A 23834-nucleotide genomic window follows, 5' to 3' on the forward strand; every position below is an offset into this window, starting at 1 on the left:
GGAAGTGGATTGATAATATTAGTTTAGCATTCGTTCGGCAGAGGCCAATCGTCTGGTAGTTCCCAGCCCCTCTATGATGCGGCTGGCCTCCACTAGGGCCAGGGCTTTTACAGCTCTGGCCCTTGCCTGGTGGAACACTCTTCCATCATCTGTTAGGGCCCTGCGGGATCTTGGTGAGTTCCGCAGGGCCTGCAAGACTGAGTTGTTTCACCGGGCTTTTGGGGAGGCTGGCTGCTGATTGGTGTCCCCCCTCTCCCTCCTTAACTTAGGTGGTCCCTATTACATCTATGGGACCTCTGTTCCCCTCTTAGGGGTTTTTTTGAACTGTTTAAACTGGATGCTGTATATTGTATGCTGTATTTTTAAATGGTTTTAGTTATTTAATGTTATAGAGCTCTATTTATATTTATATTTGGGATTCTTCTTGTTATGTTATTTTATGTTGTACACTGCCCAGAGCCCTCTGGGGGTGGGTGGCATATAAATTTAATCAATTAATAATGATAATGATGATGATGATAATAATAATTTTCAATAATAATTGAATAATATTAATGATAATGATTTTCATTTTCAAGGTGTGGGTTTTGACTTTCAAGGCCTTATGCGGCTTGGGACCCTCGTACTTTCGGAACTGCATTACCCTCTATGTCCCTAATTTGGCAGAGACCAATTTGCGTTTGGCAGAGGCCAATTTTCTGGTGGTCCCCGGCCCCTCAATGATGCGGTTGGCCTCCACACGAGCCAGGGCATTTACGGCTCTGGCCCCGGCCTGATGGAACACTCTTGTTGCAGCTGTCCGGGCCTTGCGGGATCTTGGAGAATTCCGCAGGGTTTGTAAGACTGAGTTGTTCCACTGTGCCTTTGAAGCGTCCATCCGCTGTGGTGGTGCCCCCTCCTTTTTGCTCTGCTTCAACATCAGGGTTGCCCTTATATTATTGGGACCCGCCGTCCTTCCCTTTTTCTGTTTTGGGGAGATGGTCTGTTAATAGTTTTTTTGGCACCTTTTATTGTATTACCGCTGTTTTAAATGGGATTTTATTGTTTATTTTAGCATTTAAACTGTTGGAGCCTAGGTAAATTGTTTCTATTGTTTGCTCCTTGTTAGTATTGTATTGGATTTTTATGTTGTAAACTGCCCAGCGCCCCTCGGGGATAGGGGGGTTTAGAAAACGAAGAAATAAATAAATGATGATGATGATGATGATGATGATGATGATGATGATGATGATGATTCATTCCTAGAAATACACTGGGTTTGGCACTTTTCACAGACATACAATGTATCCAGTATTATTGTAATACATTGCAGATTACTTTCAGCAAAGTATCTGTTAAGCTTAAAGAAAAAACAGAAGCTCCAATTACTCTTCTTTTTTGGTCACTAGGTGATTAAAAGCCTAATGAAATGTGCTCACTGGCAGAAAGGCTTGTTTATTTATTCAAAACATGTATATATGGCCCTTCTACCCAAATAGGTGCGAAGGCAGCAAACATCAAATCATTAAAACATTTCAACATTAAAACAACATTTGAAATAAAGTATGTATAAACTAATTCAGTAATTCAGTAAAAATACATAGACACATAATCCCAAAACTAGCGAGCAGGGTCAGTAGCAGTTATTGGGAGTATACCAGATAAAACAAAAAGGGTTTCACTGTTGGCAGACACAACTATAGAGGGAGAGAGATGAATTCCCTGGGGAGGGAGTGTCATGATCCTCTAAAGTACTAGTTAGGATCCTGCCATATTTCTTTCTACAAAGAGAGTAATGCTGAAGCAGCCTTGGAAATTGTTTTGTTTTCTCCCTGTCTACCAGTCTGCCCTTATCTATGTCTGCAGCTGTAGTGGAGGGGGTTGTGACCGAATCTCTTCATTCCAGTTCTCACCGTCTGAGAAGAGAGAGAGAGAGAGAGAGAGAGAGAGAGAGAGTGAGAGAGAGAGAGTGAGAGTGTGTGTGTGTGTGAGAGAGAGAGAGAGAGAGAGAGAGAGAGCGCTTCCCCGCCACTGGGAAGGTAAGGGGGCAGAGTTGTGGGCCTGATGTATCTGTGCTGGGGGATATAATGCTTCACCTGTTCTAACATACTCAGTTCTGACAATACAAACAGCTTTTCTATGCTTGCAATCAATAAATAAGAATTCTGCTTTCAAAGTTTATTGGACAAGTTTGGGTGAGGGAAGTGGCCAACAAACCCATTTATTGGACAAGTCTGGGGTTGTGACAGGGAGATCCAAAATTTTGGCTGCACAAGGTAGTGGAGTCGTACTGCAATCCTAAATAGTTACCCATCTAAGCTCATTGACTAAAGTAAATTTAGAAGAGTGTTACTCCAATTAGGATAATATTGTTAATGTTGGAATTTGACTGAGGATGACTGGGTTTAAATCCCTGCCTGAATCATGAAGCATCCTGAATGACCTTGAGCCTGTTATTCCTTTTCAGATTGTTTCACAGAGGTGTCAAATGGAGGTAAATTGATTACTGTGTCCTGCCCCATATACTGGGCAGCCATCTAGGTTTCAGATCCCTGAAGTTTACACGATGTACCCTAAGTCATGGAATAAAGTTTTAGTCAGCTAAAATCCTTACAACATTAACCTTACTTACAACAAAACATTTAAATAATTTTCCTTTAATTAAAAGAATAATTTAAGAATAAAATATATAATTATTGATCTGGTTGATCTTTTTAAAAAATGGCATGAATATAGAATAAATTCCAGCACAGTGAATTTAAAAGTTGTTAAAAACTAGCTGTGATTTTTGCCAGTCCTCAGATTGGTAAACAGGGAAGAAACAGACATGGCAACATCTGTTGACAGTCATGGCTGACCTAGTTATGTTTAGATGAGTTGTTAGGAACTGCAAAAAGGATTCAAGAAAACAGCAGGCTACCTAATGGCAGCTGAAGTTCAATTCAACAAAGTGCCAGCTAATACTGATTGGAAACAACATGTTAATCTACTTTTACATACTTAAATTACTGAAACAGTTGTTTTGTTTGGAATGTAATTTTATTCTTTTTTTTTCTTTTATCATCCTTGACAGCCTAATCATTGTTGGTTGCATTTGATGGTCCCTGAATTGACAAAGAGTCTGAATAATCTTCTCCAAAAATTTAAAAAAATTTCAGATATGTCAGATGTCTTAAGTAATTATTCAATCATCAATAATCTCACAAGGATCATCAATGATATAATGGCATGTCTTTCTCCTAAAAATAAGGTAATGATCTTAACAGTGATTCTCCTTTTTGTTTCTAAATGATAATGAATGTGTAGATTATTATACTGTCTCCTCTACAGCGATCACTCTCTCAACTCCAAGATTATATTAGCATTCTTCTCAAGTCCTTTCTACAGCTTCATATTATATTAAAAATATTCTGTATGTCTTTCCACTGCCTTGTGGTTACATGGAAATTTGCAGAGATGGGGAGAAAGACTAAGTTCACCAATCTCACGAGGGATTGAGCACATTAACACCATGCCCTTCCTATGTATGTTCAACATAATGAGGGCATAATTTCATCTGGTTATGAAATGTTGATTATTTTCTGATGTTCATGCTGGTGGGGGTGTTTTGCATGTGTGTTAGTTCTGTGTCTATGATACGACAAATACATGGGGTAAAGCTAGCATATGAGAGGCAGTGTTTAAAAGTGGTGGGTTCAGTTCCCCACTTCTCCACCTGAAGCTTACTGAGTGGCCTTTGGCCAGTCATTGCTCTTTCAGTCCTTAGCCCATGCAGAGGTGGACAATGACAACCCCCTCTGAATGTCTCTTGCCTTGAAAACCATGTGAGGTCACCATAAGTCAGCTGTGACTTGATGGCAAAATCACTCAAAGCTATTATGCTTGATTTGAGGAAGGGTTGTGTACCACCCACTAAAATCTTTGCAACCCAATGAAGATTCTCATAGTCCATACATGATTTATTCCAATGATGAATAATCGATTTTCATAGATCAGTGTAAGCTGTTCTTTTAAAATGAATTTTCCATTTCTATAGAATTTTATATTTAAAATTAATTTTCTTTTTCTATAGAATTTTAGAAGACAAAGTGATTATCTTTATAAGGAAGATCAGCTGTTCCCAGAAGACTTCTTTGAGCATTTTAATAGCACTATTGAAGTCTACAAAGCCATTGCCAATAAACCAGAACAGAAGGAGTGTGTTCTTCTTTCAGCCACAGTAAAAACCCCAAATGGTAAGAATTCATTTGCATATGGAAATATCCTCTGCTGGAGGATATTCGCATAACTCCTTTAATGGGTTTATGTCAGTCTTTCATATGCAATCACAGTTCATTAGATATAGCCACAGATTGTTCTCTGGTTGACAGCCAGCTATTGAACTGTGACAACTAGCTCTGGTAAACTCTTAGCCTCTGCAGCATGTTATAGAAACATTAAGCATTTCTGAAAGTCATGAGACGAACTTGTGTGTATTTAAAACAGATTTTGGGGAAATTGGATTTTGTTTGTGAAGGAAATATTTTGGATTAGTCTTTGGTTGAATCTATAGGTTGAACAACTCAGCTAAAACATGTTGTTTTATGGATCAGTCTTATGCATAATTTGTGCTCTCGTTGCAGTATTTAGTAATTATCTGCAGTTTTCCAAAGTAAAAACGCCAATGCACCCTCTTTCTGCCACAGAGTCAAGAATCACCAAGCCATTTTTGTTACCTCCAGTTGCTGCTAGCTCCCTTAGGAATGTGAGCAGTGGTGATAACGGCAACAGTAAGTACAAAGGATTGTGTTACCATCGTGAAAGATTTCTTTCTCAGTGGAAAACGAAAAAAAGAATGAGCAGTATTAATTGTGCAGGTTAATAATTCATAATTGGTTTAATAACAGTGCAAAAGTGCAATTTACAGTGAATTGATGGCCCTGAGCATAGATGTTTTTAAAAGGGGGTGAGACAGATTCATGGAGAATAGGTGAGTAAAGGGAACCTCTGCATTCAGAGGAATTAAACAGTCCAGAAAGCAACATCAGGAGAAGGCCCCATTCTCTATTTTCTGTTGTTGGCTTTCAAGAGTAATTTGTTGACCACTGTGTGAGACAGGATACAGGACTAGATGAAACATTGGTCTGAGCCAGCAGGGCTCTTCTTGTGTAAAAATCCACTGGTGGTGTGCCATTTATAGATCCCAATATCCTGCCAACATCAATCACAGAGAGTTAATCATATTCTGATAATTCAGAGAAATATATTTAAACTGCTACTCACTTCCTCATTCTCTTCCTAAAACAGCAATCATAGATGGACATTATGTGAAAGCCAAACAGCAGCGAGACAGTGATTGAACTAATCAATATTTGCAATGCAGTGATCTCTTTATTGAACCCACTTTGAGTTGTCTTTTTATGTTACTGCTGCCATATAGTTAAGTTCATATAATCTCACAGATTGTAGTATGATGTCTAGATCTCAAACCAGAGCTTTATCACAGAGGGCAACCAAAACACCATTTGGAATCTGTTTAATTGCCTGAATGTACACTGAGCTAAGATCCTCCAGAATGTGAGTTAAGGTCTTAGATTGACTAAATCCTCACCTGAAGCCAAAATCATCTCACACCATCTTTGACAGTTTGGTAGATGGGTACTGTAATTGCGTTTTCTTTATGCTGATGTCCTGAGTGTATAACACATTCCCAGCTACTAACACTTAGTTGGCTCAGACGTAATGTCAAACCATGATTTGATATGATGAGATGGCTTTTCCGCTCTATGTCATCCAATTCCCTGTATCATTGCAGCAACCATGGGTTTTGCCCACATCAGTCCCATGATCTCCAGCTCAGGTTTTTGGTAGTTGGTGGGAACTTCTTTGTCACACTTCTGTCATCAGAAAAGCTGGTGTGCAGAACAGAGACATGCAGGCAGGGGAGTCAGAGCCTCACCAGTCATACTCAAATGTAAATATCAGTTTTACGAAAAGTAAAAAAAAATAATGTACATGGATGACTTCACTTGCCATCATTGATGTTCTCCCCCTCCCCCTACCCCCACATACTAGCTGAAATCCCTCAAAGACATGGGGCAGGTCTTCAAGGAAGCACCAGAATGCAAGGCCAAGCAACACTGCCATAGACAAGCAGCAGAAGAGGCAAACTGGGAGGACCAGTGGGGCCAAGGAAAGCAGGTGGGAGGCTGGACTTGAAAGCAGAAAAGCTGAAAGGAGGGAAGCGGAGCCAGGAGGGCCTAGTAGTGGTAGTGGAGAAGCAATTGCAGGAGAGCTGCACCTGCTCTCCCTGGCCTAAGAGGAGAAGTGGACCCATGGCCAACGGGCCAGTCAGGGGACCAGTAGGGCCCAAATGACAGCTTTCAGGCCAATGGCAGGTCAAAAGAGAGTTTTCTGGGGGGGGATTGTGGAATTCAACTGCAAATGCAGGGAGAGACGAGAGGTGCAGCAGCCACAAACTCAGCCTCACCTCTGGTGACATGCTGGTGGTGTGGCTGGAAAGAGTCCTGTTAGCCAGTCAGTGAATAGTGGAAAACTTAAATATGAGTAACCTTAAACCTTTGTGTAGGTCAACGCTGTGAAGCAGCCATGACTGTATATTTTTATATTGATTGGAGTCATTGCTGTAAATTCCTCCTTAACTCACATCCTTCCCTACCAACATATAAAACTGGGGGGATGCTCATTGCTGTTTTAAAGCATGCTTTCATTTAGTGTTTTCAGAGGGAAAGGAGAAAACCCAGCCATTGACCTCACCACACATCACAGGTGCACTGAACAAATGAATCACCATAATTTTTGAACTGACAAACTATGGTTTGTATTTATCCCTACAAATCAGTATTGTAAACAATGTTTTGAAGTTTTGCAACATCAGCTATAGCAACGAAGTCATTAGCTTACCTAATGTAAGGAGATATCACATGACTAAGCTTGAAGATTTTTCAGGGCTTGTTCATATACCACCCAGACATGATTTCATATTGCCACAGTTTAGTGTTATATCTGATCCAAGTAATTGCATTCCTTTAGATGCCAAGTTAAAACTGTTTGGTCCTTCCAGGCCTTTGTTGTAGAATAATAATGATCTCTTGTTCCTCTCTATTTTATATGCTTCAAGTTTTAGGGTGTACTGTTGTAGGCATTTGAACTGGCATTTTATATATTTTTTTTATTGTTCACAATTTTGAGGATCAAATGTGATGAAAAGGCAGACTAGAATTTTGTTTAAATGACTGTACATTTAAAACTAGGTGTGTGATGGCTCCTGAGTGCTCACATATATTTTGGGAAAGGTACAATTTTCCATTTTTAATGTGACAACAGTCAACAAACAGGACAAGTATTAATACTTTACTATTTTCTATTTGCAACATACAACATGTTGCCATTCTGTTAGTTTCATGTTTGCAGAAAGCAAAAATATTTTAAGGAAAAAATACCATCTGTGTCTATTGCTCAATAACCACAACAGAATTGCCAGATGAAGCCTTTTAGAAGCAGTGGGAAGAGACGGGAGCCTTTCCAGGACTGTTTTGGACTTTGAAGGTTCATTGGGGCCAGGCCCACCAGCAACCACTGGTCGACTTGTTACCACACAACTTGCATGTCTCACCCAGGCCTAGATGCTTTCTACTGTTCAACAGCAGTTTCCACACTGAAACCATTGGGAGACCCAGGTTCAAATCCATGGTCTGCTGTGGAAGCTCACAAGGTCATCTTAGAGCAGTTACACATTCTGAGGCTCCTTCCGCACATGCAAACTGCTTTCAGTGCTCTTTGAAGCTGTGCAGAATTGCAAAATCCACTTGCAAACAGTTGTGAAAGTGGTTTGAAAACGCATTATTTTGCAAGTGCGGAAGGGGCCTGAGTCTTACCTCACAGGGTTGCTGTAAGGAGAGAATTATATAAGCTGATTTGGATCCCCAATGTAGAGAAAAGCCAGGTGTAAATCAAGTTTGTAATAAATATATCTGAAGGTGGGGGAACAGATTAAAAGTAGGTTGGTGGGTTAGTGGAAAGAGTACAGCAAGTAGGGAATTGTGAGGATGTGGTTGTTACCAGGAGAAGGGAAAGAGGAAATAATTTGTAGAAGCGGGTGGCGTGGGAAATTGGTACCCCTGCAAGGCCTTGCAGTTTCCCCACTGCACACTTGGGGATAGATACAGCAGAGCTGGGACAGAGTCTTTCCATATAGGTCAGGGGTAGGGAACCTGCGGCTCGAGAGCCGCATGCGGCTCTTCTGCCCTTGCACTGTGGCTCCACGAGCAGAGCCACCGGCCCCATCCTTGCCCGCCCTGCAGGCAGCAGGGCGGGCGCACCAACTGCCCACGGTCAGCTGGGCCGTGCCACGGGCTTCCCCTCTCTCTCGCCCCATTGGAGCAGGACGGGTGCTTTCCCGGTGGCCGGCAAGGCCAAGCCGCCAGTTTCATCCTTGCCCGCCCTGCAGGCAGCAGGGCGGGCGCATCCATGCGCTTCTCAGAATGAGCGGAGTAAAAGGTTAAAAAACCCCTATTTATATAGTGTTATCTTTATTTTAAATGTCAAAAATTATTTGCGGCTCCAAGTGTTTTCGTTTCCCGTGGAAAACGGATCCAAATGGCTCTTTGAGTGTTAAAGGTTCCCTACCCCTGATATAGGTAAAGGCCACAAGAAAAGGAAGGAGGGCAAGCTTAAGATGTGGGTGGGAGACACACAAATAACAGTAGGTCAACAAGGTTAGGAAGGAGATAAAGAAGTAGAAAAAGTAGATAGGCTATGGAAGCTGCCAAGGACCAGGACCAGGAACTAATGGGGGAGAAGAAATTAGACGTCCCCAGAAGTCCTTATGGGTTCCCCATTTTTTCATAATTCTTTCTGATTAACCTCTGAATTTGTGCCTGTTTAGGTAGTATGTTCAAGTGATGATTGGTTGGACTGTCATAAGCTGATAGTACTCTAGCGTGAAACAATTGATTTCAGAGTCCACATTTGAGATTATGTTTTTCAAAAAAACTTTGATATATTGAATTGATGGGGAAAAGATCTTTGTAATCGCGTTGGTTAAAATTTCTCACATTTATGCTTTTTACCAAATTGAAGTGGAATTGCTGCTTTGTTCCTTTGCCCAGCTTTTAAAAATTATGTCAGCAGCAGTATAGTTCTGAACAGTTACACCCTTGTACATCTATTGACTTGAAAGGATTTAGAAAGTATAACTTTGTTTAGAATTGCACTTCAAATTACTGTGTAGGTGAGAAATGCATTGAAGTAGTACAGATAACAATCTTATTTTAATTAATCCTTGGGTAACACACGCACAGCAGAAGAATTAATATGTGGTTTTCTGCATTAATTTTTTCAACATAGTTTATTAACATCCCCTTCTGTGATTAGACAATCCAGATTGAAAACCTAATTTGGCCTATTTTTTAGGCATGTCATAACTTCTCTGGAAGATTATCCTATCAGAATTCTTCAGAGAGGTAATTCCAGAAGATCTTGGTCCACCCAATACACTGATGTCATGATTTTCTGTAATAACAGGAATATACTTACAGCTGTTATTTGAAAGGCCACAGTTGATCTTTATATTTCATTTTTCTTTCATCTGTTGATGTAATTGACATTTTGTATATTATCATCCAAGACTAACTATAGCTGGGTATGTCACTGGATTATGAAAGATGCAAAATATTTGATGTTAACCTTTAAGGCCTTACACGGTCTGGGACCCTCGTACCTATGGGACCGTCTGGCCCCATATGTCCCAATTCACCCTCTGTGTTCGGCAGAGGCCAATCTGCTGGTGGTCCCTGGCCCCTCCATGATGCGACTGGCTTCCACTCAAGCCAGGGCTTTTACGGCCCTGGCCCCTGCCTGGTGGAATGCTCTCCCTCCAGCTGTCCGGGCCCTGCGGGACCTTAATGAGTTCTGCAGGGCCTGTAAGACTGAGCTAGTCTACCGGGCTTTTGGTGAGGCTGATGTGCGCCCCCCCTTTAACAACCAGGGCCCTGCTGTCCCCCCCTAGAGGAGTTTTAGCTGTTAGACTCCATCTGTTGTTTTTGAAATGGTATATTATAATTTGAGCGCTGTATTTTAATGAGGACCAGTACGGTATTTGTTTGCTTATCTGCCTGTTCGTTTTGTTTGCTTGCTGTGAACCGCCCTGAGCCCTTCGGGGGAGGGAGGTATACAAGTTTAATAAAATAAATAAATACATAAATAAATAAACAAACAAACAGATCACAAGCAGATGTAAAGCATGAAATCGTATGAGGTCATCGAGACTTACTGAATTCTTGTTTGAGATTCTCTGTTCTTAAAAAAGAAAGTGGAGTGATTTATGGATAACTTTTCTTCACACGACCAGCATTTTCCTGTGTTTCTGGATAAGTAGATGCTGCATCTTTTCTTGAAGTGATTAAAAGGAAATGTTTCCACTAGCATAACATCTGTGTCTTATAACTGTTATTGTTTTCTATTCCTATGCAAAAAGAATAATTTTAGGAGCAGATTACAGCTAAATTCAAAAGTAAGATGAATCTTAAATTAAAGGTTAAGAGTATAAATAAGAAGTGACCAAATGTTTGCCTGGGAAAGTTGATCTGCAAGATAGACTTTGGCAAAATTGATTTTGGTCCATTATACATGGAACAGCTCCCTCAGAGCTTCCCACTTCAAAGTGGGCTTGTAGTGGGGTCTTCTTGCATTTACACGCAAGGAAGCATTCACTCCTGGCATGCAGGGGGTGTTTTTTTGTAGAGAACTCTCCCAGGCCTGCTTTTCCTGGTTCTCTTAACGCTGGCCATCAAGTCATTCTTAAAGGCACAGATCTCATCACACCCACTAGTGTCAAAATTGATGGCTTTGTAAAAGCCTTTTAATTACTGTTATATTGATATCGTAGTCCTTTCCAAAAATAACCCCTCAAATTGAAAGAGACAAAGCAATTCCCTTAACCACACACTGCTGAAGAAGGGGACCATGTGTAGAGTTGATATTCTTTCCTCCTCCCCTCCCGACAGTCATATATACATACATTTCCTGCCACTGCTGCTGTCACAGAAGATAAGAGTCTTTTAAATAAAGTCACATTTGAAGTAAAGTTTTTAAAAGCTCTCCCAGTCATCAGGGAGGCAAAAATAGAGCAGGGGAAGTGGGATGGAACCCAAAAGAGATCCTGCTTGTAGTGTCCCTTGCAAAAGCCAACTCTGTTATTTTTATATTGAGATGTCAATATCTTGATATGAGCATTGAGAAAAGCAGGACGGGGCTGGAAACATGGATGGGGAGCGGGGTGGAAGGCATGGATGGCAATGCAAAGGAGTGGGAAAAGTGGAGCTAGGTAGGCAGGCCATGGGCAGAGAGAACATGTCCAGAGCTGTGCTCACTGGCAAATCTGCCCACTCTGGCAGCAAAGCAAAAGTCTCACTAAAAGTGGTTTCACTTGCTGCGGAGAGAATGGAAAGTGAAAGCGGGGCTCGAGGAAATACGTTCATACAGGAAATCTTGCTGTGATGGACATTTGTCCCCATTGCATACACCTTATGCATAACTGGCCTTTGTCAGTTTTTGGCTCCCCTCTTTCAATGTGGTTATGATTTATTTATTTAGGATTTTTCAGTTTGGCCTCTTCAGAGTACTATTTAAGACATGACAATTAAAACAACATCAAAAAAACCAGATCATTAAAAAGCTATTGGACAGCTTAAAAACTATCTATAAAACCCAGCCGGTGTTAAAACCTTGTGTAAAAACTTGTGTAAAAGGATGTGTTTTGGCTTGGCACTTAAAGCAGGTACCTGTTGAGCCTTCTGAGGATGTCACAAAAAAGCTTGAGAATCTGATCTTAATGGGCAGGCTGCTGGATAGTATGGGGAAGACAGTCCTTCAGATACCCTGCTTTCAAGTTGTTTATGACCTTAAAGAAAATAAGAACCAGCACTCTGAATTGTCCCTGGAAACAGATGGGTGACTTGTGCAGATGTTTCAGGACAGGGTAAGCAACTTTGACAATAGCTTGGTGTCTGCATTGAGGACCAATTAAAGTGACTGAACCATTTTCAAAGATAGTCCTGTGTAAAGTGCATTACAGTAATCTAATGTGGATGTGTTTATAGCATAAATCACTGTGGCCAGATCACATTTTTCAAGAAATGGTCATAGCTGGTGAACCAGCTGGAACTAATAAAAAGTTACTACATGCCACAGAAGAAACCTTAACCTCCAACTGCGGGCCAGGATCCAGTAGCAACCCCAAGTTATGAACCTGCTCCTTCAAGAGGAGTACAATCAGAGGTGGGATCCAGACAGTTCTCAACGGTTCGGTAGAAGTGATTACTAATTTTTTCTGAGTTCAGAGAATCGGTCGCTAAAGCCTCCTCCCTGCCCAATTTTTTTTCTTTGTCTCGGCAGTTAGTGGTCTGAGTAACATTTTTATCCAATGAAATCCCTTATGAATTGGGGGAGGGACATGTTACAGCGAGAGGATTGGGTCTGCGCCTGGGCTAAGTGGGGAAAGTGGGCATGTTTCATGCTTACCAAGAACACGAGGCAGAGTCGTTTCCTGAAGCAAAGTCTGCCTGCCTGCACTGAGGGACATCAAACAACTACAGGTAAGCAGAGCAGGCTGGCTAACTAGGTGCCTGGTGGGCGACCTTCTTCGGTTGGGATGGGGGGGATCCACCATTTGGGAGGGGGTGGCCTGGGCGCCAGTTTCCCCTGCCTGGGCCCGGCTGCTCTGGCAGGCATTTGGCCTGCCCGACGGGCAGCAGCGGCTTCTGCAGCGTCTTTCCCTCCATGGCAGAGCTAAGAGTTTCCAGCTCTGCCATGGAGGGAAGGAGGCTGCAGGAGCTGCTGCCGCCCGTCGAGCAGACCAAATACCCCCCCCCCCCAGCAACTAGGGGCAGGGCAGGCACCGGGCAGCCTTCTTGCCTGGGCTGGGAGGGATCCGTGCGGGGGGCGCCGTTTGGTAGGGGAGAGGGTGGTGGTTTGGCTGTTGGTCTGGTCTTCCCTGCTCCCCTCCCCCTGCTCTGTTTGTTTCTTTGCCCAGCTCAACATGCTGGCGGTGGATCCTGCCAGCGAGTCTCCATCTGACAGCTGGGCTAGGAGAGTGGCTCTCTCTCAGCCCAGCAGGATCCCTTGCCTGAGACCAGAGAAGCCGGGGGTGGCAGCTGCTGTGGGACAAGGGCAGAGGGGGTGGCTGGCCTGGCTTCCTTGCTGCCCCCAGCTGCTCTGTTTGTTTTTCGCCTGGCTCAATGGGCTTTTGGTGGATCCTGCTGGGTCTCTGTCTGACTGCCTCTGACGGGCTGACTGACGGGCTTTCTTGTCTATCTTCACTGTCACCTGGAAGACCCCCCTTCAATGAACTGTATAGAAGCCCATATCTACTATGCAGCTAAAAACTGCAACATGAAAATGACTCTTTTGCTCATTAGAGCAGCCAGTCACCTTCCTGACATACCCTCCCACTAAGCCCATGTAGATACCTCCTCTTTCAGAGCTTCCTTTCTGTCAATTCACACACAAGCCCAGATTTCTCTCTCAATATCCCCAGCACTTTCCCCACACATCTGCCATATCTCTGATACCAGATCAAGCCACCTCTACTTCTGATGCATGCCTATGGAACCTATGTGCATTATTCAGACCCACACTCTCTGTTCATTCATTTTTTAGATGGGCTGAGAGGCAGTCAGCTCGTCTCACTGCCTCTCAGCCCAGTAGGATCTGGGGGGGGGGGGGAGGTCCTCCTCCCTGCTGTATCCAGTCTGTAACTCATCAAGAGATGGAGGAGGAGTTTCTGACTCCAGCTATAACACTGACCCACCTTAAAAAAACTTTGCTTGGAGGAAAACCTAGTTTCAGCAAGGCTGGGAAGGAAAGCACACTGCACATGTTCAATAGCTCCCTCTCTGACACTTCACCCCTTCCCACCTGTGGGGTGAAGGGGAACTGCACCTGGGGCCTGCATCCTTGCCACTGCCCCGCCAAGGAATGCCCCCGCCGTGCCCCGCCCAGTCCCATTGGCGCTACGCCACTGTTTGAATCCCACCACCATCGGAACCTGTTATTAAAATATTTGGATCCCACTACTGAGTACAATACGCTTTAGGATAAACTGATATACACAGTCAATCACATGTTGAAGTGTACATTTGTTGAATGCAACATGAAAATTATTTGAGTGTACATGGATTGTATGTCCATTTGCTACGAATGGGGCTGCTGATGAGATCTGAACTAGTAGTCAGTTACTAGAAAACAGATCTTCGAGTTGTGAATTTCATTTAGTTTGAAGTGGTTGTGGGAAAGGAAAATGGTGCAGATGGTAAGGAAAGGCTAGTATTGTCATGCCTATATAAACCTGTTTCATTTGGAATACTGGGTACATCTCACAAAGAGTTTAAAACAGAGATAAATTTATTTTAAAAGACAACTTAAATTACTGAATTAGTGTCTGTATAAGAATATAGGGAACTTTTATTTTAGAAAAAATGACTCCAGGGAACATTATACCAATTTAGAAATTATGCACAATGTAGAATGTGAATTTTGTTTTTGAACTCATTATGCTAAAATTGATTGGAAGTAGGTTCATGGCAGAGAAAAGAGCATAGACTTATGAACTTCACTGATTGCCTCTGCTTTTTATAGGGATTAGAGAAATTCATGGAGAATTAGTCCAGTATTAACCATGACAGTCAGTTGCTGGTCAATTGGGCAATTACCTTCATGTCCTCTTGTGGGATCTGTGGAAGCAGGTCACTGGCGAGTTTTGGAAATGCAATTGAGGACTTTTTTTATGTTCCAGCACACTAGGTCCTTAATATGTTGCATAAAAAATAAAAACAATAGCATTATTATGAAACAAAATAAATAAGAACTAAAGACACATTAGCCAGTAAGTGGTACTTTTTCAAACTGCTCTGTTTATACACTGTGATTAGCTAGAATTGTGTGTTTTTTTAAATTGCCTGCCAATTATGTAAGCATGAAGTATCTGTTCTGCTTGACTTAACATTTCCTTGAATTGGCACACCTGCAGGGCCTAAACAAAGTTCAAACAATATTGGCTATAAATCTAACTAAAAAACGAGATTGAAAGTCTAAGACAGCTTTACAAAATGTGTATTAGAACTGTAAGGCATTGATTGCAGTGGAGCTCAAAATGTGATCTGAACTAGTTCAGACAAGATTTTTGTAGCAGAAGTAAAGTGGGAAATAAAACTTATAAAAATGGCTGACAGTTTTTAACAAGGAACAGAAATTGTGAATAACATTGTACTGGAAGTATGGAGCACATTCTTATCTTGTTTTCCAGTCGTTTCAGTTTGATGTTTAGATTGAATTGTCAGCTGTTTGTCTACAAAATAGAATCAGAACTAGAAAATACTATAAGCCATTAAGGTTTTGCTAAACCTCTTAGTGACAATTTAGATGGTCAACAGCCTTTCTTCAGTGCCTAGCAAGAAGATGTAAGCCCACCAGTATGCTTGTAGTATTTCAGGAATTGTGGAACCCTCAATAATATCAAGCAGTTCCTTCCTGTGGAAACTGTTGCAGTCATGTAGTTCAGCCTTGCATATACCCTTCTATTCTTATGTAAAGCAACACAAAAGTGAAATAGTCACTGCTGCTCTCCATCCAGCAACTCTCTAACCAGGAAGGGGATATTGTTGGAGATACTTCAGTTGTGTTTCAGGGACTTGTGGAACAATCTTCGGTTTCCTTGTGGGAGACATATCAGTAAGAAGCAGCATCACAGGTACCCCATCATGATGGACACCTGCCGCATCACACTCTCCTATTTCCTGCAGGAGAGATGATGCACATGAGACAAGGATGATCGTCTGCATCTCCCTTTAAGTATACATCAGCACACAGCCAAAATAACATACAAAACACCCTCTTTATGCACCACACACATCCCTAAACAGGCACAGGATATAAACATCTGCATAGTTATTGAAGGACTTCAGAACAGCGATTATAACCATTTCATGATTTATTGCTTTTCTGTTCAGCAGAATTGTTCTATGTGCTATTACTGGATTACTGCTTATAAATGAAACCTCTGTACTAGGAAATGTGAGCATTCTGATCCAGGTATCAATGGCATACCAAATGTGCTACTTACAGAGATTTGAGGTTATATTGCTTGCTTCTGGAGGGAATTACTGCTGTGTCATTTGGTCTGGCTCACTAAATTGCCTTGGGAGTTCCATGGGGGGAAAGATACTTCAGTGGAAAATCCACAGAAAGGAATGTAGAGGAGTGTATTGATAAACATTGCTTGGCAGATGGTAAAACTATGATTATATTATTGCCAGAATGTTTGCCTTTCCGGAATGGGTGCAAATAAAGCTGTAAATCAGTCACCTCTAAACACATTCTGTGGTTTGACAAGATGATCCCTTATCAACAAATATTTTATGACAATGATAGCTTAAAAGTTTTTTATTTGTTTGGAAAGGTCTTCACTCATTTAAAATGTTCTTAATTACAGAGGAGGCCCTGGGCTTGCTCAGCAGCCCCAGCATGCAAGGAATTAGCATAGCACTGACATCACTGGTGACTCTTTTTGTTGGCTTTATTTTGGGAGCTCTATGCTGGAAGGTAAGAACTATCAAATGTAATCATGCATATTAAATGTAAACTTCATGAAAGTTAAATATATCAACTGAAGAGTTGTTTCTCAGTGGCAGAGCATCTTGGCATATAGAAGGTCCCAGGTTCAGTATCTCCATTCAGAAGATTCAAGGAATTAGTGACATGAAAAACCTCTTCCTGAGACCTTGGAGAGTCATTTCCAGTCAGAGTAGTCAGTGCTGATCTTAGTAGACTAATAAAGTCTTCAGTATAAGACAAGAAAATTCACTTAGCTCAATCATAGGAGAAGTGGTATATGGTGCCAGACATTTAGGTCGAATCCCCACTACCGTCTTAGCCAGCTTTCAGAACACAAACCAGGTTTGAGGGACGACCTCCCCGGTCGAATCCCCACTACCGTCTTAGCCAGGTTTCAGAACACAAACGACCTCAAACCTGGTTAGTTTGTGTTCTGAAACCTGGCTAAGACAGTAGTGGGGATTCGACCTTAGTTAAATAAAGATTATTGAACATAGGTTCACAAGATGATTATGGGCTACTTAGTACTATAAGTTCAGCCACTTTGTATACACAGCTTGTATCTTTCCATGCCTTACCTTGATGATCTAATGGTCGTAGAATATAGAAAGGCTTTCACTCGGATGGATAATTTACAGTTGGCAGTAGTGAAGGGATGCTACAATAAGATCCCATTTGATTATCGAGTGTTCTCTTGTGATCACAAATCTATTGAAGATTTGCCTCATGTTACGTTTCAATGTCCAAGATTTGTAGCTTTTGGAGAGGAGTTTCTTGGAAATGTTTTATATTTGCCGGGGAGTTCAGTGCAAAATGAATTAGCTGTGTTGATGGCAGATAATGGCAGATGGATGACAATGCAAATTGCAAAAATTGTAGAATCGGTTATTAGGATACAGTTAAGACATTAAAGTAAATTAATTTAATCAGATCCTTTAGATCTGATTAATTATATCTTATATAATTTCATGGATTTAGATGTATTGTCAGAGTTATATACATTTGTACTACTATTTATATATCAAATTATGTGATAGTTTGTGTGGATACTGTTATTATAATCAGTATTAGCTTATGGTATTTTGTATTGTCGATACAATATTATTGTATTTTCCTTTTTTCTGTTGTATTGTTTGCTATGTTGAAGCAATAAAGTTATACTACTACTACATGACAGTAAAATCATTGGATCCAATTCCCACAAACCAGTATTTTATCTCTATATACTGAAAAGAGGTATCCTATGAAGAGGCTGCCTTCTACTGAATAAAATCATTGGTCACTCATTGGTCACTTCTGCCCACAAGTGTCTACTTTGCCTGGCTGCAGTTCTCCGGGGACTCAGCCCTACCTCCCTGAAGATTCACTTTGGACCATTTGTATGCTAATCATATTTTTTACTACTGAGCTGTGTTATTGTTTCATTCCAAAATGTCAGTGGTAGCTCTGCCTGTATTTGGGCTTATACATAACTACAAATTCTATTTTATTATTATGAAAGAGCAGTGATCCATGCTATCATCAGTTCTACCTGTAGCAGCTTGCTAAGGGAATGGTTTTATCAGCCAGTTATGAGAGATCCATTAACAGTTGATACCATGTTGAGGAAGTAAGTGTTGTGTTTGTAAGTTACAGCTCCTCCATGAACCACAGCATCCTGCTTCTGTATTCTTTTAACAAAATCAAGAGAAATATATATTCATCCATACAGTACAGGAAAGAAAGGACAAGCATCCTTCATAAACAAAACACAGCCTTCAGCAAAAAGGCCAAACAGAATTGGCATTGCTCCTGAGTGAAGAAAGGTGCAATAGTTGATGTAAATGCTGAATTTTTCAGTCACAGAATATTGACATATGAGATGTGGGAAACTGAGAAATCTTTTGTTACAAGTTCTGTGAGAAAAGATACAGGATGTTCGAGTAAAGAAATGGTAATAAAATATTCTAGAGCTCTATTTTTTACTAGAGTAGGGCTCCTTAAACTTATTGAGTCTAGGACACCTTTGGAATTCTGACATGGGGTGGCCATAACCACAAAATGGCAGATGCAGGAAGTACAAAGTAAAACTAAATAATATTTTGTATTTATATTGTAGTTTCATTTATTTTAGAATTATAAACTGTTTAATCAATTTTTCCCTAGAAAACAATCAGCAGACACATACTAGAGAGTGAGCAGACTGCACAGGACACTGAAATAAGGTATTTTGACTTTATTACAGTTGATTAGGGAAGTTTTAAAACTTTTTTTGACTGGCTAGCATGTTGTTTGGATCAAAAAAATTTTTTATTATATTTCTTGTAACAAGTATTTGAAAGAATTTTGAGACATATGCTATAGTATGCTCTTACATAATATGTATAAAAACTGCAAATAAGAGTCAAACAATCTGATATACTCTGATTATATCCACATAGCAGACCAGATCTGTAGCAATATTTCAGGAGAAAGCCTTCAGCTCTTCACTCAGAGATGATTGCTCTCCATCTCAGGCCAGTGGGTATTACAAATAATTCAACAAGGTTACTAAATAGAGCTTCAAAATAATAATCTTACCTGTTCCCAAACTCACCAATCCCAAAATCAGAACAGGCAAAAATTCTTTGGCAAGACATTGGAACAGTGGAACAGGTCCCACAGGAAGAAAACAACAAACACCCTGTGAGGTGGTCGGGCTGAGAGAGCTCCGAAAAGCTGTGACTAGCCCAAGGTCACCCAGCTGGTGTCAGTGGGAGTGCACAGGCTAATTTGAATTGCCCAGATAAGCCTCCACAGCTCAAGCGGCAGAGCAGGGAATCAAACCCAGTTTCTCCAGATTAGAATGCACCTGCTCTTAACCACTGCGCCACCACAATAAGGGAAGTTGTTGTTTTTTAACTTGTTTTAACTTCTAATAGTGGGGTAATTAGTTTCTCTTGCATATCAGTATGAAGCTGGCAGTCCAACAGTATGTGGGAGATAAAATCTGGCATATTTCCCCTACATACACAGAGTCATTTGGAATATGGAACATGAAGAAATATTCTAGAAAGAACAGATGATGGAAAGGTATTCAATTTGGCCATCATAAAAGCGTGTTTTTGAGATATTATAATTCAAGAGCAGATAAATAAGATAAATTGATATTGTGGTTGAACTGAATATTGAAAAATTGGGGGGGGGAGGGGGAACAAATTTTCAGTTCATGAGGAACCTTTTCTGTTCCAGTTGGATTCATAAGTGTCTTCTAACTCAAACTCTAACTCAGCCAATATTCAATGGTAATTGTCCAAGCTTTGATTTTTACAAAAGATTACTTAATTTCTGCACAAATGGTAGAATAACTAACACATCTAGGCATTCCCATTATCTGACAGAGAAAATGATCTTGTGGGTATTCAACCACAATTGTTAAAAGCATGGATCCATGCAAGGATTCCATATAGAAGTTGAGAAATAATGTTCGCATTGAAGATGGTGAGAAGTAGGTTTTTGTTATGGTAATAGAAGTTTGAGTCATTGCTGTAGACTTAGTTAATTTGATACATTATGATCTGTGGAGTGACCAATTTAGATTGTAATTAAAGGTCACACCTAGGTACTTGAAACTTTTAACTTGCTCAGTCTCTACATCCTGAACTCTCCATTTGAAGCACTTCCACCTTTTTGAAAAAAAACATCACTTTTGATTTATCAAAGTTAACTGTAAGAGAATTAAGGTGACAGTAATTTGTGAAGGCACATAGATAATGTTTAAGGCCAACGTGACTAAGGAAAGGGGCTACTGCAGAGGTGGGATGCAGCCGGTTCGCACGGGTTTCGGGTTTCGAACCGGTTGTTAAAGATTAACTTCAACTCCTTTGATAAATCTTCCTCAGTTCTGCAAACTGCCGGTTAATGATTAACTTCAACTTCAACTGACCCACAAGTCTGTTAATGATTAATCCTCCTCCCCTCCATGGCGAGAGATGCGCCCACCCTGCTTTGTTAAACTTCTACCCTTGTGGCATGGGGATGGGGAGTGCAGAATTTGGCCAGTGTTTGGTTTCCTGGCCGGGCAAATCACCCACTTGCTTCCCGCAGGGCGAGGCGAAGATGAACTGGCCCGGGCGGCTCGGCTCGGTCTGGGCCGTCCTCTGCCCGGAGGAGAAGTGCCCAGCCCCAGCAAGCCAGCGGGCGGGCAGGGAGGTAACCAGATCATGCGGCACGGCCTAGCCGGGCTGCGGGCGAGAGATGCCGCCTCGCCCTGCCGCCTGCATAAGGCGAGGCAAAGATGTGGCCCGGCTGCTCTCATTCGGCCTGGCCGGCCGCCGGGAGAGCACCCGCTCCGCCCAAGAAGCCGGGCCCGGGCAAGAGGAAAATAAAGCCCACGGCCTGGCTCGGTCCGCTGGGGCAAGAGATGCGCCTGCCCCTGCTTCCCGCAGGGCTGGCAAAGATGGGCCAGCCGGCTCGATTCCCACTGGTCGGCCCGCCCGGGGAAAGCACCCGCCCCGCAAAGCAGCCAGAGGCGGGCAGAGAAGGTAATGAAGCCCACGCGCGCGGCCTGGCCTGCCGCGAGGCGCAGGGGATCTGCGGGCTGGCGAAGATGGGCCCGGGCGGCTCAAGCCTGGCTGGCCACCGGAGAGCACCCGCCCCGCAAACGCAGCGGAAGGCCGGGCAGGACGTAAAGACTGCGAGCGCCAGCCTGGCCGTCAGCGGGCAAGGGATGCGCCCGCCATGCTGACCTCGCGAGGGCTGAAAGCAAAGATAGGACTGGCGGCTTTAGCCTGGCTGGTCCGGGCCGGGACAGCACCCGCACCCACAAGCAAGTGGGACAGGCAAGCGGTAAAAGCTCCAGCTGCACGGCCTGGCCGTGGGGTCAAAGCCAGGCAGAGAGATAACGCCCGCTTCTGCTTCCTGCAGGGCGGCAAAGATGGAGCCCGGGCGGCTCGGCTTGGCCAGCCGCCCGGAGAGTGCCCGCCCGCAAGCAATTCAGAGCGGGCAGGAGGATAAAGCCCACGGCCACAATTCGGCCGTCGGGCAAGAGATGCGCCTCACCCTGCTTCCCGCAGGGTGGGTAAAGATGGGCTCGTCTGGCGGTGGATCGGCCTTCGGCCGGCCGCCAGGAGAGCGCCCGCCCCGCAAGCAAAGCCAAGCGGGCAGGAGGCAAAGCCCACGGCACGGGCCTGCCCGACCGCGGGCGAGAGATGCGCCCGCTCTAGCTTCCTGCGGCGGGCTGCGGCAAAGATGGGGACCGCGGGTTTGGCCTGGCTGGCCGTCCGGGACAGCACCCGCCCCGCAAGCAGAGGGCTACGGGCATAGCGGTAAAATTGCCCACGGCACGGCCTCGGCCGGGCCGCTGGCAGACGGTTATCGCCAACTCTGCTTCCCGCAGGGCGGGGGCCCGGCGGCTCGACTTGACTGCCGGGCCGCCGGAGAGCCGCCCGCAAGCACCATATGGGCTGGCAGGGAGGTAAAGGCCTGACGGCCACCGCCTGGCCCGCCTTGGGCGAGGTGCGCCCGCGCTGCTTCCTGCAGGGCGGGCGAAGATAGGAAGACGGGCTGGCTTCGGGCCAGGCCGCCAGGACAGCACCCACCCCGCAAGCAGTGGGCGGGCAGGGAGGTAAAGCCCACGGCACGGCCTGGCCGGGCCAGCGGGCAAGAGATGCGCCTGCCCTGCTTCCTGCAGGGTGGGCAAAGATGGGCACGATTCGGGTGGGATCGGCCTGGCTGGCCGCCGAGAGGCCCGCCCTGCAAGCAGCCGGGGCGGGCAGGAGGTAAAGCTCACAAGCACGGTGATTCTGGCCGGCCGCTGGCGAGGCTGATTCCGCCCCTGCTTCCTGCAGGGCGGGCGAAGATGGGGACGGCGGCTTGGCCTGGTTTCTGTGGGCAAATCTTTCTACCCTGGTGGCATGGGGATGGAGAGTGCAGAATTTGGCCAGTGCTTGGTTTCTGTGGGCAAATCTTTCTACCCTGGTGGCATGGGGATGGGGAGAGGAGTTTTTGCTCAGTGCTTGGCTCCGTTTTGCAAAACTGTCTACCCAGGTGGCATTGGGGTGGAGTGGGAAGATTTTGCCCAGTGCCCCTGCTGCAGTACCGCCCACCCTGCTCTGGAAATCCCTTCACCCAGAACGCCCAGACCATGCCCTCGCCATGTTGTGCCCCACCCTGCTCCGTTTGGCACTACGCGACTGTTTGAATCCCACCACCATCGGAACCTGTTGTTAAAATTTTTGAATCCCACCACTGGGCTACTGCATTGTCACATAGAGAAGTAGGGGAACATTTTGTTTCCCCATTTTAGGAGGATGTGTGTGTGTACCTAAAAAGAACAAAAGAGTTTTGTTAATCAAATTCTCTTTTTGTACTAAACAGACCTAACAGATTGGGGCTAGAAGCCTCAAAAATCTAAATTGCATGATGGACCAAACTGTGCATAGAACATGCTTATGAACTATATTGTCCAATGACTATATTGTCCAACAAGCATTTATACGCATTCCACCATGGCATCTGCCACTTCAGTGGCTTTATGACAAGAGCACCAGTTGAAGAGATCTGTTGAACGGTGGCATGGTCTACTTTCTCGACATTTGTAAAGCACTGTGGAATTGACCAGACCAACTCTGCTGAGGCAGCATTTAGAAGAAGGGTCCTACAATGCATAGTGCCATAAAATGGAAATTTAACTTGATTGTTATACTTCCCCTCCTCCCCCACCTAATATACAGGTATGGCATATAACCAGTTTGGATTACTTTGCCCCACTACAGTAGAATGACATCTTGGACTTACCATGAGGGTGTCTTCTCTTCAGTGGTGCTGAAGTCATCCACTTTCCCACCACGCAAGTGTGCATGCATACACACACACAAATGGTAAAATTGTTACAGCAGAGCTCTTGGACAACTGGAAGGGCCAGTTCTCTAGTTTCCAGGAGAGCCTGCAAAAATTTGCATAGCTCTGCCTGTAGCGAGAGAGGTGTGACCTAACCAGTTTGGATAACTTTGCCCCACTGAAGACAAAACACTCTCACGGTAAGTCTGAAGTGTTGTTTTATAATTCTGTAAAATACTAAACTTTTCTGAGCTTTCTTTATAAATCCAAGTTCTTCCCCTGATACAAAATTTTAAAACATGTTAAAATTTTCTCTTTTCCCCTTAACGTATTGACTAAAAATGCACTTATTTGTCTTTCAGTATGCTGGAGCCAAGAGAAAAGTCACTTTTACAAGTGTAGCTGTTGTTTTTATTATACACTGTTACTGTTTCTTGTCTGGGTAA

General features: G+C 43.4%; 1 protein-coding gene across 2 annotated transcripts in view; it reads left to right on the forward strand.

The window, feature by feature from the left end:
• Window positions 1-23834, forward strand: part of KITLG (KIT ligand) — a 98628-nt gene that overhangs the window by 68844 nt on the left and 5950 nt on the right. For both annotated transcript variants that reach the window (XM_048500431.1, XM_048500432.1), the window contains 6 exons: window positions 3053-3229; window positions 4052-4214; window positions 4665-4748; window positions 16469-16578; window positions 18736-18794; window positions 23751-23830. In XM_048500431.1, coding sequence (XP_048356388.1) covers window positions 3053-3229; window positions 4052-4214; window positions 4665-4748; window positions 16469-16578; window positions 18736-18794; window positions 23751-23790 — 633 coding nt within the window. In that variant the 3' untranslated portion in view covers window positions 23791-23830. The remainder of the gene's footprint in view (window positions 1-3052; window positions 3230-4051; window positions 4215-4664; window positions 4749-16468; window positions 16579-18735; window positions 18795-23750; window positions 23831-23834) is intronic.

The sequence above is a fragment of the Sphaerodactylus townsendi genome, linkage group LG06, assembly GCF_021028975.2.
Source record: "Sphaerodactylus townsendi isolate TG3544 linkage group LG06, MPM_Stown_v2.3, whole genome shotgun sequence".
NCBI lineage: Eukaryota > Metazoa > Chordata > Lepidosauria > Squamata > Sphaerodactylidae > Sphaerodactylus > Sphaerodactylus townsendi.